Below are 18,556 nucleotides of genomic sequence, written 5' to 3' on the forward strand. Positions count from 1 at the left end.
CCGCATGGAGCACTGGGTGTTATACGCAAACAATGAATCATGGAACACTACATCAAAAACTAATGATGTAATGTATGGTGATTAACATAACATAATAATAAAAAATAAATAAAATAAAGATAACAATGCCATAGATAAAAAAAAAAAGTCATGAGAACTATACAATAGTTAATAAATAGCTAGTGAATTTCCATTTACCATCACTTGACTAGGAAAAACTACAAGAACTCTTCCCACACAATTCCAGTGATGTTCTTATGATTTGTTTGGTTTTGTTGCACATGATATGCATACAAAGAGACATTCTTTTCAGCTTGGAATTTGGAAAAGATTGTGTTTTGCATATGCTTGGTTTGAATTATGACTGTAGGAAGTAGGCTAGACTTTGAAAGGTGAGGATTTAGATTCGGAGACAGCTTACGTGAAGTGCATTGCATTTAATGTGTACGTCAGGACAAAGAAGTATTGATAAGAAAATGAATGTGGCTTTCTTCCCTCTCCAACCAGCCAAATTCTCCCCACCCCCATCCAAAAAAGAAAAATAGGAAAAAAGAGTCTTGCTTGGTGGGCAAGAAGCTCAATTGTTTTGCACAATCTGAGGGCAAAGGGAAGAAGGGAGGAGAACAGAAGAGAGAAAAGTAGAGAAGGAGAGAACAGCCATGAGCTTGCATGAGCTCAGCGAGCAACGAGCACAGACAGAAGAGATGAGACCCGAGCCCTGAGCCCGGGGCCCTCCTACAGTAAGAGGTCAGGGAGAGGGGAAGAGTGGTAAAGAAGCCTCAGACGGAGCGGCCAGTGGCGGGGGAGGAAAACCAAAGAGTGTCGTATCCTGGAAGCTGAGGGAGGAAGTGGGTCCAGGAGGAGGAACGACCAGAGACAGGCAGTGATGACAATTCTTTTGAGGAGTTTTGCAATAAAGGGCGCAGAAACGTCGATGGGAGCTGGAGGGAGAAATGAGGTCGAGAGAGGGACTTTTTCTGGATCAGATACAATGGCACGTGGCAACGCTGATGGGAAGGCCCAACAGGGAGAGAAAACGTCATCGTGTAGGACAGAAAGGGCAGAATTACTGGAACAATGCCCCTGCCTTGGTGAGAGAAGTTGGAGCCAGCGGACAGAGTGGAGGAAGGGCCTTGACCGGATGCACAGAGGGTTCATCTGAGGGGAGATGGAACAGAAGAGACAGATGCAGAGGCTGGTAGGGGAGAGGGTGTGGTGGTGGGTGTCTGTGGAAGTTCTCTTTGGCTAGCCTCAGGATCACAGTGGTCATCGTTCTGATAGCAGCTACAGAAGGGGCATTCCTCAGAAGCTCATTTGGAAAGAGCAAAAACCTCTGAATGTCAATTATGTCCTTTATTCCAACAGAGGACTACCAGGAACTCATTGAAGACATAGTTCGAGATGGCAGGCTCTATGCTTCTGAGAACCATCAGGAAATACTGAAGGTGAGTACATAGCCAAGGAGGACACCACAGTCACCCGTCACCCACGGAGCTCCCGGCTCCACTGAAGGAAGCTTTTCCTCTGGCTCCATGTTGCCACCTGCCAGACACTGAACCTGCTCTGGGCTGAGGTCAGTTTGATATCTTCACCAGACTTAATTAAAAAAAAAAAAAAATTCAGGTGGCTGTCTTCAGTGTTGCCAAGTGAAGTTGTATTTTTTTACATTTGGGAATGTGTGAAGGAAGAGTGGGAAACTTGCTTATCATAAATCCAAGCCAGGGGCAGATCGTGTTTCCATGTTCACTCTCCAAATAGTTGAAGATCTTTGGCTCCTTGCTTATCCTTCAGGCCTAAAGTTCACCAAATTTTAGATACTTGTAAGTAATCACCAGATACTTGCCACATCCCTAACCCTATAAATACTCCCCAGGTTCCAGTATTGCATCTCATCTGGTTTAGAAAAAGAAAACTTTTTTTATATATTCACTGTTCCTTTATAAAAATAATACATTTTTCTGTAGATAATTAGGGAAAATAAAAATTGGAGAAAAGATAAAAATCAGAGGAAACCATTTTCACAAAGTGTTTCTCAGCTACTCAACCTATTGTCCAACCCAGGACCCCAACCTGGGTCCATTATAGTTCCAGTGGCAAAATGTTGGAATGTTTAAGTATTTTGGCCCAGTAACAAAACTCACGTTCTTTTTAGGATAAGAAACTGATCAAGGCTCTGTTTGACGTCCTGGCCCACCCCCAGAACTATTTCAAGTACACAGCCCAGGAATCCCGGGAGATGTTTCCAAGATCCTTCATCCGATTGCTCCGTTCCAAAGTGTCCAGGTTCCTGAGGCCTTACAAATGAGCCCGCCCACGAGCCCCTCGGTGCCACGTTCTGCCTGTGGGCTCTGGGACGCAGCCGTTTGCCTCTGCAGCCAACACAGTTGGCTGTCGCTGCCTCCCATAGCAGTGACTCATTAGAGTTCAATTTTTATAGATAATACAGATATTTTGGTAAGTTGAACCTGGTTTTTCTTTCCCAGCATTGTGGATGTGGACTGAGAACAGAATGGCAGTGAGCCCCCCAAGTCTCACTGCTGTGGGCAGATGTCTCGGATATATCAAGGGCTGACTGAGCGGGACTCTAGTCAGCTTAGGCGAGACTCACCTGTCCTTCCTGGTTCTTGCTCCTCCTCAAGGGGGCCGTGGTGGAGAGGAGGCCACAGAAGGGGCTGCCTTGGCTGAAACTTCAGCTTCCTCGCCCAGCCCTCCCTAAGGGAGCCCTCTGCACCCAGGCTGTGACCAGGCAGAGCAGGAAAGGGGGAAGGGAGGGAGGGAAGGAGGGAGAGTCCTCTAGGCTCCAGGCACCCACCTGAGACCTGGGAGGACTCCATTTCCCCATGGCCTTCTCCAGCCTGTGTGACCTAAGTCCCGCTGCGTGACCATGCCAGGAGCTTGGGTTCTAAGCAGTGATCACTTAAGAAAGTACTTAAAGCAGAAAGAATTAGAAATAAAAAGATAAAAACTAAGCATGTCCACAGACATAATCATGTAGCTCTAGGGACGGCCTTCCTTGTGACGAGCTTCTGCTCGGCGGCCTGTGCACAGTGCTGGTTTTAGCTTGCCTTCAGCTGTTCTTCTGACACCCTGCTGGGCACTGCTGTTAGGGCCTGGAGAGTTCAGGGCAGATGTGATCTCCTTGGATGAGAATCATCTACCGTTAGGAAAAGTACTTACTCACAAACCCTGAGTCCAGTGGGCTTGCCTCCACAGGTGTCCGGGGGCCAGGTGGGACCTGGCACAGGCCAGACTGGTAGGTTTACTTTCCTTGCCCACGTCCAAGGTCAGACGCTGACTCAGCTCTGAGGACGTGAGCAGCACCATCGCGGGTGGGCTTGTTCTCTTAATCATCACACCACCACCAGAAGCAGCTACACAAATCCCACTTTCCAGGTACTGCAGAATTACCTTTTGGTCAGCACGGTAGGGCTTCACAGTCATTTACTCCCACAGAATCGGGAATTTTCAATATTATTTAATTTTTACAGATTTAAATCCACAGGCAAAAGTCTTATTACACTGAATAAAAAAGAACCCTATCAAACAAGCTGCCATTTCCCTGAACGGGCTGGCGACACTGTGTTCTGTTACTTCAGTAACAAACTAACCCTGGACACACAACTCTCTACACCAAAGTACTCAAAAAATGGTTGACAAATATTTCTAAAGAAAACAAAGACTATTTTCATTATTGTTGAGCTCACTTTTCACCTCAGTTGTTTTTTTTTAACCTATCCATCTCACTGATTTAAAAAAAAAACAAAACTTAATCAAACTTTTCTTCTTTATTTGGATGGGTCCTAAATACCCATTTCCAAATTTCTTTTCAAAAACGGAAACGTCTTCATTTTAAAACTAATCATCAAAATAAGCACCATCTCAGAACTTTGCCTACATTTCTGAGTCTAACCATAAAATGAAAATTCCAAGGTAATACGATCCAAGTCAGTGACCTGCCCAATGTGGGGGTGGCGTGAGCGGAACTGTGCCATCCTGCCCAAGCACACTGGTAACTTGGTGTTCATGGCGGTGTGGTTCTGCATTGTGGGTGTCACAGGAAGGCCAGGGATGGAAATATGTTGGGGGCTGGAAGGAGGCTGCAGAAACCTGGTCTCTGTGAGGCCCCCTCCAGGAGCAGGCCCACACGCCAGAGCTGTGCTCCTGGTACAAGCATGAGCAGCTGCGGCCCTCCCTAAGCCCCTTCTCTGTCCCCGCCAGCCACCCTGAGACGCTGTGGGAGACTGGCTGCCCGTAGCTACTGGTGCTACCTACTAAACCAATAAAGATTTATTGAACGTCTGCTCTGTGCCAGGCACTATTGTAGGCCCTAGGGATGCACAGTGACAAGGCAGACAGGGTCCTTGCTCTCGTGGAACTTAACATTTTAGAGGGAGGAGATGGCCAATGAGCAAATGAATCACCATGGAAAGTATCAGCTAGCCTTGTGTTATGTGGTAGGTTAATGTGCCAGAGGACTGCGTTGCCACTTGAGAATTGCGGATCGTGGAGGGCCGCTCTGGGGAAGTAACATTGCAACATGAAAACGGCCAGAAGGAACCAGTCTGGGGACAGGCAGGGGGAAGAGCTCTCCAGGTAGAGGGAGGCCAAGTGCAGTGGCTGACAGGCAGGAGCCAGCCTGTGTGTGGTCACCATGCAGTGAGAAGGCAGCGGGACGAGATGAGGCCAGGGGAATGGACAGGGGCCAGAGCACATCAGGCTTTGGAATCCAGAATGAGAGGCTCAGGTTTCATTCTAAATATGTTTTCAAGCTTTCAGAGGGGTTGAGGCAGAGGAGTGGGATGATCTGATTTATGTTGTTAAAAGATAGTTCTGGTTCCTGTATGAATACATTTTAGAAAAAGCCATGGAGGCAGAGAGCCATTAGCCAATGATTGCAACCAACCAAGCAGCCATCCAGGTGGGAGATGAGGTGGTCTGGGTTAAGGGTGTGGAGTGGAGATGAGAGAATAGAAAGTTTCTGGACCGGTTTTGGGGCAGAGTGTAGAACTTGCATGAAGACTGGATGGAGGGGAAGGGAAAGGCAACCACCAAGGGGGCCTCCTAGTTGCCTGAGCAACTGGTCGCTGGAGGAGACGGGCCATTTCAAGTATGAGGTACCTGTTTAGGAATCCAAATTCAGAGTTCAGATAGGCAGTTGATTTTATGAAGTCCCAGAAGAGGTCAGCGCTGGAATATGAATTTTAATGTCACAGAATAAAGACATGAGACATGAGGTTGAGGTCACCTGGGCAAAGTATGTACATCAAGAAGACCAGGGAGCTCTGCATTCTGGGATTCCCTGTGTGGGCCCAGGACCGGGACTGGAGGAGTTGATTGTTCAGTAAACAGGAAGAAGTCGGAGCTGAGTTTCCCCTGCCCTCCAAGGGAGCTCATTCTGTGGGAGGACTCTGAGTGGAATTGGAATCTGTACAAGTCCTTCTTTCCAGCTGTGGATATCGTTCTTGAGCCGTTTACTTAAGTGCTGCATTTATGGATTTAGCAACATTGCCCTTGAGTTTCCAATGCTAATAAAAGAGTGTTTGCCTTTTCACACTACCAGATGATTATCTTCACTGTGGAAAATTGCTTCCTCTGAATCATTCTCTGAGCTGTTAAGTGTGTTGTCTGTAGGCATTCACTGGATTTAGGTTTGCAGGTGATTTTAAAATTGTCAGGTGGTAATTTGGGAGAGATCGTGGCTGCATAGCACAAAGCAAGGACTCACTTGCCCTCGGGCAGATCTTTATGGGGAGAGCACCAGGGCTGGTGCCTGCTGTAGGCTGCGGCAGCTGGTAGGCCTGTGCGCTGGGAAACCCAGGCACCCACACCAAGCCCAGCCTGATCCTCTCCTCAGTCCAGAAGGGATGCCCCTTACTAGGGCTTTCAGCATCTCTGCTTCCTTTCTCACAGCAGGTTGGGTCCTGAGAGCCTTACCCAAGTCTTCATCATTCTTAGCCAGTATCTGAGAGGCAAATGGATTAGATGAAGAGTTCCTCACCAAGTTCAGGGAGTTTTGTTATCTATGGCCTTCTTGCTAGGCAAGCCATCCTTTGAATCCTGGTCCTAGACCTAGCCATGAGGGGCCCATCCATAGGAAATTAGACGTTTTGGTGAGGGTTCCTTCTACTCCAGGGGACTGTGAACCCAGTTTGTTTCCTGAGTATTTGTGATTTCCTGCTTCCTTCTCCCTTCAGGCAGTCCTGATCGGCCTGCAGGAGACCATCCTCAGGGGTCTGAGGCCCAGCAAGGCTGCTCCTGTGATAGACAGCCATAAATACCTAACTACTCAACAAGGATCACTTTCCAGAGAACACAGTAGAATCAAAATAGCTTTGGAAAATGAAACCACTCTAATTCTCAGGCAGGTTGTGTTAGCTGAGTAAAAGGGACACAAATTCACCTACTGCAAACAATGACAATAACTTAGCACTGTTTGGTTTTCAGAGTGTCTCATTAGGGGAATGCAACCACAGACCTTGGTTACTGTTTGTTCTCTGTTATGTGTTCGCTCACTTAGTCGTTTATCCAACATATTTCTTGAGGGCTTACTAAGCGCTAGGTACCGTAGGAGCAGGTGGTGCTGCAGTGAGCAAAATAAAGTCTTTGCTCTTGTAGAGTTTAGATTCTTATGAAGGGAGACAGAAAATAAAAAGCAAACAGAAATTGTAAAGTCAAGTGTGATAACTGTTTAAAGAAAGTAAAGGGCAAGATGATAGAGGATGAGTAGGTGGTGAGAGAGAGTTGCTATTTTAGGTAGGGTGAGCTCATCGTTACAGTCATGAATCCAGGCCTCTCCCGGGGCACTGGCTCCTCAAACCTACCCTGGCAGCACCGGCCCTGGCAAGCTCCTCTGCCCTCCCAGCAAGCACTTGACATTTCGTCTCCCGCCAGGCTGACCAGAGCTCCCAAGTTGTGAACAAGCCATTTTGCAATTCCTGGGACACGCGCCACCTCGCGGTTGTAAAATGGAATAGACGCGTGTCTCCGTCATCCCCCCCCCCCCCCGCTTTGGAGCTTAAATGGCCACAATTCAAGGCGAGATGTTACCAGTGAGATTTGTGGACCAGGGCTGTGGTTTGACAACTGATTGATTGCATGTTGTTGAGTACAGCCCTCAGAATGTATCTGTTTAGATCTTTTCCTTCTCTCTGCCTGGCCTAATGACTAATGACTAGGCGGGAAGTCCTTGATTTGGGTCTTTTCAAACTATTAACGGTGCTCTGAATCATGTCCAAACACCCCCCTCCACCCCCCCCCCCCGCCCACACACCCTGTACATTCATTCATTCATTGTAATGGTCTAGGCACCATGCTAGGTTGGATCTATATTGCTGAGACAGGAGGGAAAAGGAGTTGCAAGAATGAGGGGGGCAGGGAGTCCCCAAACTGTAATCTTGTGAAATGTTTCAGCACATGTAGTTCCAAGAGCTACCACACCCCCTGACTTGGACCATCCTCTGATCCTATAGTTTATCCTACAATTGAGGGATAACTTTGAGGCACAGTTTGGAGTTTTCTGTCTTTTCCCTACACAGTGCAAAAAGAAATACAAACCTACCTCAGATCTGAGCTTTGGGGGCTCCTGGATGGCTCAGTCAGTTAAGTGTCTGCCTTTGGCTCAGGTCATGATCCTGGGGTCGTGGGCTCGAGCCCCACGTTGGGCTCGAGCCCCACGTTGGGCTCCTTGCTCAGTGGGGAGTCTGCTTCTCCCTCTCCCTCTGCTGCTCCCCCCTGTTTGTGTGCTCTCTCTGTCAAATAAATAAATAAAGTCTTTTTAAAAAAATTTTTTAAAGGTTTTATTTATTTGTCAGAGTGAGAGAGAGAGAGAGCACGAGCACAAGCAGGGCAGTGGCAGGCAGAGAGAGAAGCAGACTCCTTGCTGAGCAAGGAGCCCAACTCGGAACTCAATCCCAGGACCCCGGGATCATGACCTGAGCTGAAGGCAGATGCTTAACCGACTGAGCCACCCAGGCACCCCAATAAATAAAATCTTTAAAAAAAAATCTGAGCTTTGGTGCTGGCGTTGCCTTATTATGCAAACTTTGTGGTTGAAGAACAATTAATAGCTGCTGAGCAGGAAACGGAACTGATGCCGTAGGCAGGACTGAGCCCAGCAGTGTGTGACTGATGTGACCATGGCCGGCAGGACACTGTGGCAGTTGGAATGTGGGCTTGTGGTGAACCCTGGCCAGGCCTACTGTGCTCAGCCCTCTGCAGCCTTGTGGCCAGCTCGCTGTGTGACCACAAACTGGTCATTGGCACACACCTGCCAGTGTGTGTGCCTGGCACCTGTCCATCATACACACCTGTGGATGATACGGCAAGACGGTAATGGAAGCAAGAACGTGTGCCCGGAACCCTGATGTTAGGTCCAGGTGACTTGGCTTGAGGAAGGCAGGCTTTAGCAGCCACACAGATACCGAAGCTGGAGTTTGAGGGGATGTGGGTGCAAGTATCAGAGGCTTGGTAAACCCTCACTCAGGGCTCCCAATGAGGAGCTGAGGCGACTCAAGCCGCATCAGTCATTCAGTATCCGCCTCCCAAAATTCCTAATGTACTTTTCTAAGAATGCATTCTCTCTGTTTCTCTTAGTGAAAGATTTCTCTATGAGCATGTTTCATAATGCTGATCTTCTCCAAGATTCCCCTTATGTCCTCTGTGGTACCTGGATTTATATCCCAGCTCTGCCACATCATAGTATGTGACCTTGCACAAGTCACTTTACCTCTCTGTGCTTCAGTTTCCTCATATGGTACATAAACTGACTGGATAGGGTTGTTGTGAGGATTAAATGAGTTCCTCATGGAAAACTCTTGGAACACTGCCTGGAATGTAGTAAGGGCTCAATAAATGTTAAAACTATATCACCATTATTCTTTTCCACTTCTTCAGACTTGAGAAGTTAAATCCAAGATACATTTTTTTTTTTTACATCTCCTGGGTTTATTTTAATATTCAGAAGATAAGGCAAGAAACACTGACAGGAAAGAGGGTGGGATGTGACTGTCGGAGCTCAGGATGCCTCCCAGAACCAGGAGACACTTAGCTCAGTGGGTGGACAGAGGGAGCCGGGGCCCTGGAGCTCCAGCCCTGCTGGTGCCAGGAGAAAGAATACTTAGGTTGAGTCCACAGGCAAATCTCTGGCTAAGGGCTGCACCCACCTCAGGAGACATGACGGGTGGGGATGTCTGTGGTTGGTCACCTGGCTGAGGTTGTTCTGGGCCTTGCAGCCACGCCAAGGGTCAGCCTAAATCCAAGATACATTTTTAAATGGGTTCGCACTCTGCTGGTCTCTCCCATTTCATTGACACCGAAAGTCCTTTAGTCACAGGCTTTTTGGTGGGATGTATTCTAGGAACAGAAGAATTAGAGCTTGAAGCAGGAAAGAAAGTCCACAATGCCTGATTTGGGTTCTCACACAAGATCTCTGAAAATGCTTATCTCCCTGAGCAGGGAAAGTGAAATGCACTTTTCCAATCTCATAAGACTGTTTTAGGTCAGGAGAAGCACACACACACACAGAGGCCTGTCAATCCTTCATCTTTCCTTATACAGCCCCTGACGTGTGAGGACATCAGCACATCCTGCTGAGCCCGGAATAACACATTCTCCGGAAATGTTTATCTCAATTTTGATGTTTCCAACATGGCAAAGTCCAACTTCTGACTCCAGAGAGGCAGTACTCAGGGTTGTGGGAAAATAAAGCCTACAAAGAGACTCACTTAGCCAGGATGTGAACTTGGGGCCCAAAAGGAAATAGTGAGGAATCTGCATGAGCCCTCATGGTCAGTGGGACAAAGTTCCTGATGAGACATGAGGACACAGGGTCTGACCGCCATGTGGCACATGCCTTGAGAGCACTGAACTCGAATGTGCTGATAGAGTGCAGATAGCCCAGAAAAGAGAGAATTTCATCTTTTGAAAAATCATGGACGGGGGAGGAAAAATCTAGTAATTATACAGAAGAGAAATCAGGCAATACCTTGATCATAGTATCAGAATTATCATCGCTAGTAAAGGACATAAGGACATCATATGGCTCCACATACCCTGAAAAAACATAACATCTTCTATATAGTACTCAGGCCAAGAATGCAAAGCCTCAATCTCAATATAAGGAAACTTCAGATACAAACAAAGTGAGGAATATTTTACTTTTTAAAAGGGAGGGAAGTTGAAAAATAACTGGTAAATCAATGAAATTTAAACTTTTGTATTTCAAAGAACACCATCAGGAAAGTGAAAAGGCAACCCATAGAATGGGAAAAAGTTTTTGCAAATCATATCTCTTATAAGGGACTTGTAGCAGAATATTTAAAGAACTCTTACAGCTCAATAAGAAAAAGACAAATAACTTAAAAATGAGCAAAGGATATGAACAGATATTTTTCTGAAGAAGATAAACAAATGGCCAAGAAGCATATGAAAAGATGCTCACCATCCTCAGCCATCAGGGAAATTCAAATCAAAACCACAATGAGACACCATTTCACACCCACTAAGAGAGCTCTAGTTAGAGTCAGATAATAACCAGTGTTGGCCAGGATGTGGAGACAATGGAACCCTCACACACTGCTGGTAGGGATATAAAATGGTGCAGCCACTTGGGAAAAGTCTGTTCATTCCTCAAAAGGTTAAACATAGAGTTACCATATGACCCAGCAGTTCCACTCTGAGAGAAATGAAAACATATATCCTCACAAAAACTTGTTACACAAAAGCTCATAGCAGCAGTAATCATGATAGCCAAAAGTTAGAATGACTCAAAAGTCTATCGACTGATGAATGGGTAAACAAAATATTATAATATTGAAAATATTATTATTCCAAATAATGGAACATGATTTGGCCATGAATAGAAATGAAGTTCTACAACACAGATGAACCCTTAAAACATTATGCTAAGTGAAAGAAGCCAGTCATGTATGATCCTGGTTATCTGAGATGGACAGAATAGGCCAATCCATAAAGACAGAACCTATGGATTACAGGCTGCCTGGGGTTGGAGAGTTTGGGAGGAAATGGGCAATGACCGCTAAAGCCAACACAGTGTTTTTGGGGGGACGAAAATGTTCTAAAATTTGACATAGTGGTCTTTTCACAGTTCTGTGAATATATTAAAAATCATTGAGGGGCGCCTGGGTGGCTCAGATGGTTAAGCGTCTGCCTTCAGCTCAGGTCATGATCCCAGGGTCCTGGGATCGAGTCCCGCAACGGGCTCCCTGCTCAGCAGGGAGCCTGCTTCTCCCTCTCCCTCTGCCTCTCCCCCGCTCATGCTCTCTCTCTCTCTGTATCTCTGTGTCTCAAATGAATAAAAAAAAAAAATCTTTAAAAAAAATCATTGAATTGTGCACTTTCAAGTAGGTGAATTGTATGGTATGTGAGTTATATCTCAATAAAACAGTTTTTTCTAAAATATGGAAGACTATATTCTTCAAAATGTCGATGTCATATCAGATAAAGGGCTGGTATCCAAAATCTGTAAAGAACTTCTCAAACTCAACACCCAAAGAACAAATAATCCAATCAAGAAATGGGCAGAAGACATGAACAGACATTTCTCCAAAGAAGACATACAAATGGCCAACAGACACATGAAAAAATGCTCAACATCGCTCAGCATCAGGGAAATCCAAATCAAAACCCCAATGAGATACCACCTCACACCTGTCAGAATGGCTAAAATTAACAAGTCAGGAAAAGACAGATGTTGGCAGGGATGCGGAGAAAGGGGAACTCTCCTACACTGTTGGTGGGAATGCAAGCTGGTGCAGCCACTCTGGAAAACAGTACGGAGGTTCCTCAAAAAGTTGAAAGTAGAGCTACCCTACGACCTAGCAATTGCACTACTGGGTATTTACCCGAAAGATACAAGTGTAGTGATTTGAAAGGGCATCTGCACCCCAATGTTTATAGCAGCAATGTCCACAATAGCCAAACTATGAAAAGAGCCCAGATGTCCATTGACAGATGAATGGATAAAGAAGATGTGGTGTATATATATATATATATATATATATACACACACACACACACAATGGAATACTACTTAGCTATCAGAAAAAATGAAATCTTGCCATTTGCAATGATGTGGATGGAAATAGTGGGTATTATGCTAGCGAAATAAGTCAGAGAAAGACAATTATCATCTCATTCATATGTGGAATTTAAGAAACAAAACAGAGGATCACAGGGAAAGGGAGGGAAAAATAAAACAAGATGAAACCAGAGAGGGAGACAAACCATAAGAGACTCTTAATCATAGGAAACAGAGGATTGCTGGAGGGAAGGGGGGTCAGGGGGATGGGGTAAATAGGTGATGGGCATTAAGGAAGGCACGTAATGTAATGAGCACTGGGTGTTATATAAGACTGATGAATCACTGACCTCTGCCTCTGACACTAATAATACACTATATGTTAATTAATTGAATTTAAATTTAAAAAATAAATAAACCTGGGTGGCTCAGTCGTTAAGCGCCTGCCTGCGGTTCAGGTCAATCCCAGGGTCCTGGGATCGAGCCCCACATTGGGCTCCCTGCTCGGCGGGAAGCCCGCTTCTCCCTCTCCCACTCCCCCTGCTTGTGTTCCCTCTCTCGCTCTCTCTCTCTCTGTCAAATAAATAAAATCTTTAAAAAATAAATAAATAAATAAACCAAGAACTAGAAAAAAAATGTCGATGTCATAAAAGACAAAGCTGGGGAAATGTTCCAGATGAAAGGAGGCTAAAGAAACACAACAACCAAATACAATACCTGACCCTACCCTGAGTCCTATATTGGAGGAATACGTCACAAAGGACATTACTGGGTCAACTGACAAAACTGAAATGTGAACAGCAGTTAGATAAAAGTTTTGTATCAATGTAAATTTATGAAGTTTATACACTGGTTATGTAAGAGAAAACTCCCTATTTTTAGAAAATACACAATGAAGCGTTAGTGGTAAAGTGTCATAATATAGGTAACTCATCCTCAGATGGTTCAGAAAAAATGTGTGTGTACGTGTTTGTGTTGGGGAAAAGCAAATGATACAGCAGATGGAATAAAATGTTAATAATCTGGTTAAAGGATCTGGATTGTTTTTGTCTTTGCAACTTTTTGAAAGTTTGAAATTGTTTCCAAATAAAAAGTTTGCAAATAATCACAAATGACTTTTCTCTCTGCACAGTGCAGAGCTGTGTGAAAATAGGTCAGAGAGAATGTTGTGTGAGTGTGTGTGGTGTGTAGATGTCTGCACACCCAAGTGCCTACACATGTTCCACAGGGCGCTTAGCCTCTCGGCTGCTATTTGCCCCATTTGGCCTAAGGCTTGCCCAGCATGGGCCACTGACCTCCCATGGTCACCCCCAAGCAACATGCTTAGTTACCTTGGGGGAAGGCAGTGGAGCCCTGCATGTGCCTGAGGCAGACTGAGATAACCAGTGTGAGCTGCCCTGCAGGCTTTCTCGCCTTTGGCTGGGAGCAGGAAGGTCGGGCCTAGGGCTTTCTGAGAGGCTTGCCATCTTCAGACGTCTGTTTCCAGACTGAAGAGTTCTCCACTGGCCTCTGGAGGGCTGGTCTTTCTCCAAGTTCTCTACTGTCTTGGAGAGGAGGATGAGAGGGGGAGAGGACTCACATTTATTGAGGGCTCACTTTGTGCCCGGCCCTGTGCTTTACATTTTATTTTATTTAAAGCACACAGAGCCCTGACAGATGGGTAAACTGAGGCTCCAAGAACTGCAGTAATTTGGCCAAGATCCCACAGTGAACAAGGGGCAGAGCCAGATTCAAAGCCAAGCCTAGACTCCCCTCTTTCCCCCAGGTACTCTTGCTTCAGATACTGTGATTTTTTCCCTCTTTTTCTCCTCTTTGCTGTCTGATTTGAGGTCACAGCCTGTCCTTATCCCAAGAAATGAAACAAAATCATTGCTAACAGGAATGAATCCAAAAGACCCAGCCAACTTTGGAAAACACCAGCAGGGCCGCCATCAGCCCTGTTTTATGAGGCTTCGGTGATGCTGGGTATCACTCCGAAGGAAGAAGACAGAAATACCTCGTCTTTGCTTTAACCTGCCAAAATAGACACAGTCTTCAGGGCTGGGTGCCAAGTCATGGGCTCTGTGTAGCCGGAGATCCCGGCACACATATGGTACCTGCAGTGGACAGCTGTTTAAACAACCTTCCTGACAGAGGGAGATGAGGTGGTGGGGAGGGCACCAGAGAAGAAAGCAGACTCTGCAGCTGTAAGGATGGGGGTGGTGAGCAAAGGGGGATCTGGGCAGGGCCATTACTTCCAAGGGTGCCCAAGGGCAAAGTCAGAGCAAAATATGTGTGGGTGGAAAGGAGAAGAGGGGAATAAGAACTCCTTGGCAAGCTCTCTTCCCTTCTGCTCTTCTCATCTATTCTCCTGGCCTCCTGGCCCCAGCACTCATCCTGTATCCCATTCTCTAAGGTCTCCCTGTTAGCTGAAGACCCAAAGGAGAGGTGCTGGGAGAAGAGATTGTAAGCTGGGAGCTGCTGACTGCCAAGAGAGTGGAAGAGCCTGCCTACAGTGGCATCACCTCAGTGCCTACAGTGATAAGGTCATTTGAACCCTTGGATTCAGCCATGCCTGAAGTCCCTGCACTTTTAGATAAGGGGACCAAAAAGTTGGACACTTCTGTTTAAGAAATTTTCAACAGGGCTCCTGTCACTTATACGAACAACACAAATAAAATCCTGATTGAAACAGCATCAGCTTGTCTAGAACAATTTTCAAGGACTGATCCTCTACAACAGACAAGGCAGGATGTAGAGAACTTTAGTACAGAAACCACATGACATGGTAAATTCAGAATCCAGAGGCACCAGGGACAGGAAGAGAGCTGGCCAACCCCTGTCTTGGGAGGCCTTGGCTCCAGAGATGGCATAAGATGCTCAGGTCTGACTCGCATTTCCTGGAGTTTTGTAGAAAGGCTTGGAGCCGGCATAGGCCAGGGCCCACTCTGAGACTCAGCAAACTACAGGTTCTCCCAAGTCTGTCTCAAGGGCTGATGATGGTAGCTACCTTCGGCTGAGCCCTTACTATGTGCCACCATGTGTTATGTGTATTATTTAATCCTCACAGCAGCCCTAAGAGGTAGATATGTTACTGGCATCATTTTCTAGATGAGGAACGAAAACACAGTGGTGAAGTAAACTTACTAGTCCCATAGTTGGTAAGTGGCAGAGCAGGGACTCAGGCCTAGTGTGTCAAACTCCAAAACCTGTGCTTTTAACAACTATATTATACTTCTTCCAAGATAGGTCAACAGGGCAGGGAAGGTTGGCTATGTGGAGAATTAATGATCTTTTCTGATGGTAAAGCCCTCCAGAGTTCACAAAGCCCAATTTTATATGCAACCTCATGGCATCCATTTTATAGATATGAAAGCTGAGGCTTAGGGGCAGGAAGTGACTTTCTCATGCTATTTGGGCAAACTGGATAAACTGAGCAGAGGTGATGCTCCCCAAATGGAGCAGCCAGGCTGGAGTTTGCAGGAACTCATAGTGTAGATGCTGGCTAGCCCCACCACATGGACTCATGCTTAAGAGCAGTGATATCAGTCTGGCTGACAAAAGTCTCTAGGAGATTAGGGGACCAATTGTGATTTGGCCAGAGATCCAATTGCAGAACACAAATCCCACGATAGCAAAGAGCTCTGCATTCACAAAAAGATCCCCAGCTCCAGTCAAAGCCCTGTTTACTTTTCAGCAACACTTGATATGGACAAATTCAGTTCCATCAGAGACATTCAGCTTTTCCCCCCCAGAGGGAAAGGGGAACTTGCTATAAAAAGAGCCCCTTTCTTCCATTGGGTCATCCTCAGGAAAAAGGCTGCAAGACTGAGCTGAATTGCCTTCGGAGTGGGGAGCTGGAAACTGCCTGCCTGGCTTCCTCCCAGAGGAAAGTAGCTGTTCCAGCGTAAGCCCCAGGGGCTCTAGCTGTTGGGCCCGCCTTGATGTGTTGCCGAGCTCAGAGGTACCTGTCCTAGAGAGACAAGGCAAGGCTTTCACTGTTCCCTGGGCGACTCATGCCTGGAGGAGTGACCAGGCAGGAAGCCAGGCAACAGGACAAAAGGGGCCAGGGCAGCCACTGTTGTTCACTGCTGGAAGCGTGCCAAGGGACTGGAAGGTGAACTGCAATCCCACCTCCTTCTTGACCCTCTCTCCAAGAGATCACGCCCTCCATGAACGGGACTGGGGGATGGGGGCTTTCTTGAAGCCAGGCGAGCAGCTTTCTGGCCTTCTGGATTTATTTTCCCACAAGCAGTCTGTGAGCTGTGAATATAGGGCAAGCGCTGAAGACAGGAATGGAGGGCAAGGAGCAGGTTCATGAGGTGAAACCCAGTCCTTCCAGGTCTGGGAAGTCCAGCACAGGTTCTAGGGGCAGATAGTCTGGATTTAAAATTCCAGCTGTACCACTTGCCTTCCTTGGGCAAGGCCTTAACTTCTTGCCATGCTTACGCTAGTATTTATTGACCACCTTATATGTGCTGTGCTAAGGATTCAATGGTAAGCCAAAAATAAGACTCAGTTGCCTTCTTAGAGCTTACAATTAGTGAAGGAGATAAATATTAATCAAACAACCGATAACACCCCCACAATTACCACCAAAAAAAAGTGGAAAGTCCAGGAGAGTTGCAGAACGTATGTTGAGGGAAAATTCACCCACTCTGGGAGGTCAGAGAAGGCTTTCCTAAGTAAATGATAATGGTGCTGAGGTCTGTTTGCTGAACAGGTTAGAAGGGACATTCCATTCAAAGAGAACAGGATATTCAAGGTAGGCCATTTGGCAAGAATGGCTCCCCCAAGGAACTGGAAGAAGTCTCATGAGGCTGATGTACAGATTGGAGAGCCAAGCGGTGAGAGACCATGCAAGAATGTGGGTCTTAAGGGCAATACGAAGTTTTTTGTGGTGCTCTAAACTGAGAGATGAGATGATCACACTTGTAGTTTGAAAAGTTTACTCTGGCCACAAAGAACAATGGATTGGAAGGGAACCAAGGAACCTTCAGGAGACCAGTTAGGAGGTCTCAGGTATTCGCAGGTAAAATGGGGATATTGGATAATACTATCTCATAAGTTATTGCCAGGATTCAATGAAATATGGCATTTTAAGTGTTTATGCCAGTATGTGACACATAGTAAAGGCTCAGTAAATGTCGTTATTGCTAGTTTTGTTGGTTCTTTTCAGAGAGTGGATCTTTCTGCTTCCTGTCTCCTCCTGTGAGACAAGGTGGGAGACGGCAGTGGTGGTCGAAATGTGGTTTATATTAAGTCACAACATAGAGGCCAGAAGCCAGGAAGCCAGAAGGACCCATTAGAATGGCTTAAATGCAAACTGGTACAGTCACTCTGGAAAACAGTATGGAGGTTCCTCAAAAAGTTAAAAATAGAACTACCATGGACCCAGCAATTGCACTACTAGGTATTTATCCTAAGAATACAAAAATAGTGATTCAAAAGGGTACATGCACCCCAATATTTATAACAGCAATGTCCACAATAGTCAAAATATGGAAAAAGCCCAGATGTCCATCCACAGATTAATGGATAAAGAAGATACGGTGTATATATACCATGAAATATTACTCATCCGTTTTAAAGAATGAAATCTTGCCATTTGCAACCATGTTGATGGAACAAGAGAGTATTATGCTAAGCAAAATTAGTCAGAGAAAGACAAATACCTTATGATTTTACTCATGTGGAACTTAAGAAATAAAAACAGATGAACACAGAGGAAGGGAAGGAAAAATAAGACGAAAACAGAGAGGGAGGCAAACCATAACAGACTTAACTACAGGAAACAAACAGGGTCGCTGGAGGGGAAGTGGGTGGGGGAATGGGGTAATTGGGTGATGGGCATTAAGGAGAGCACTTGATGTAATGAGCACTGGGTGTTATATACAACTGATGAATCACTAAATTCTACCCCTGAAACTAATACTATACTATATGTGAACTAAATTGAATTTAAATAGGGCGGCTGGGTGGCTCAGTGGGTTAAGTGGCTGCCTTCCGCTCAGATCATGATCTCAGGGTCCTGGCATCAAGTCCCACATCTGGCTCCCTGCTCAGTGGGGAGTGTGCTTCTCCCACTCTCTCCAATAAATAAAATCTTTAAAAAATTTTTAAAATTGAATTTAAATAAAAAATTAAAGTCTATTATTATTATTATTATTATTATTTTTTTTTAAAGAATGGCTTGAGAGTGAGTAGGAAGGACTCAAAGGTAAACTGGATTCCGTTGCTCCTGGTAGCACGCCGGAGAGGAGAGTGAAAGACCCTCCCCAACGGTAACCCCGAGTTTTTGGCTTTGAAAAAGGTGCTTTTCTGCCCGGTGTTCCGAAGAGCAGGTGTGGGGCACGCGAGGCGGGGACCATCGCCACTCCTCAGCCCTAGGCTGACCCGCAGGTTTCCAGCCGCCCCTGCGGCCCCGGTCGAAGGGCGGACGCAAGGCCCCTCGGAGAGAGGGTGCCAAGAGCCAGGGCAGTGGTGGTGGTGGTGGTGGTGGGGAGGGTCCCCGGAAAGCCGGCTCCAGCCCGCCCTCAG

The 18,556-nt window shown here is 46.1% G+C and overlaps 1 protein-coding gene across 1 annotated transcript in view; it reads left to right on the forward strand.

The window, feature by feature from the left end:
• SCUBE2 (signal peptide, CUB domain and EGF like domain containing 2) overlaps window positions 1-3,710 on the forward strand; it is a 73,599-nt gene extending 69,889 nt beyond the window's left edge. The window contains exons 22-23 of the mRNA XM_028116774.2: window positions 1,366-1,445; window positions 2,153-3,710. Coding sequence (XP_027972575.1) covers window positions 1,366-1,445; window positions 2,153-2,305 — 233 coding nt within the window. The 3' untranslated portion in view covers window positions 2,306-3,710. The remainder of the gene's footprint in view (window positions 1-1,365; window positions 1,446-2,152) is intronic.
• Window positions 3,711-18,556: the final 14,846 nt, after the last annotated feature.

The sequence above is a fragment of the Eumetopias jubatus genome, unplaced genomic scaffold (genome assembly GCF_037043125.1).
Source record: "Eumetopias jubatus isolate StellerSeaLion01/CBP00866 unplaced genomic scaffold, mEumJub1_p1.0 scaffold_13, whole genome shotgun sequence".
In the NCBI taxonomy this organism is placed as follows: Eukaryota; Metazoa; Chordata; class Mammalia; order Carnivora; family Otariidae; genus Eumetopias; species Eumetopias jubatus.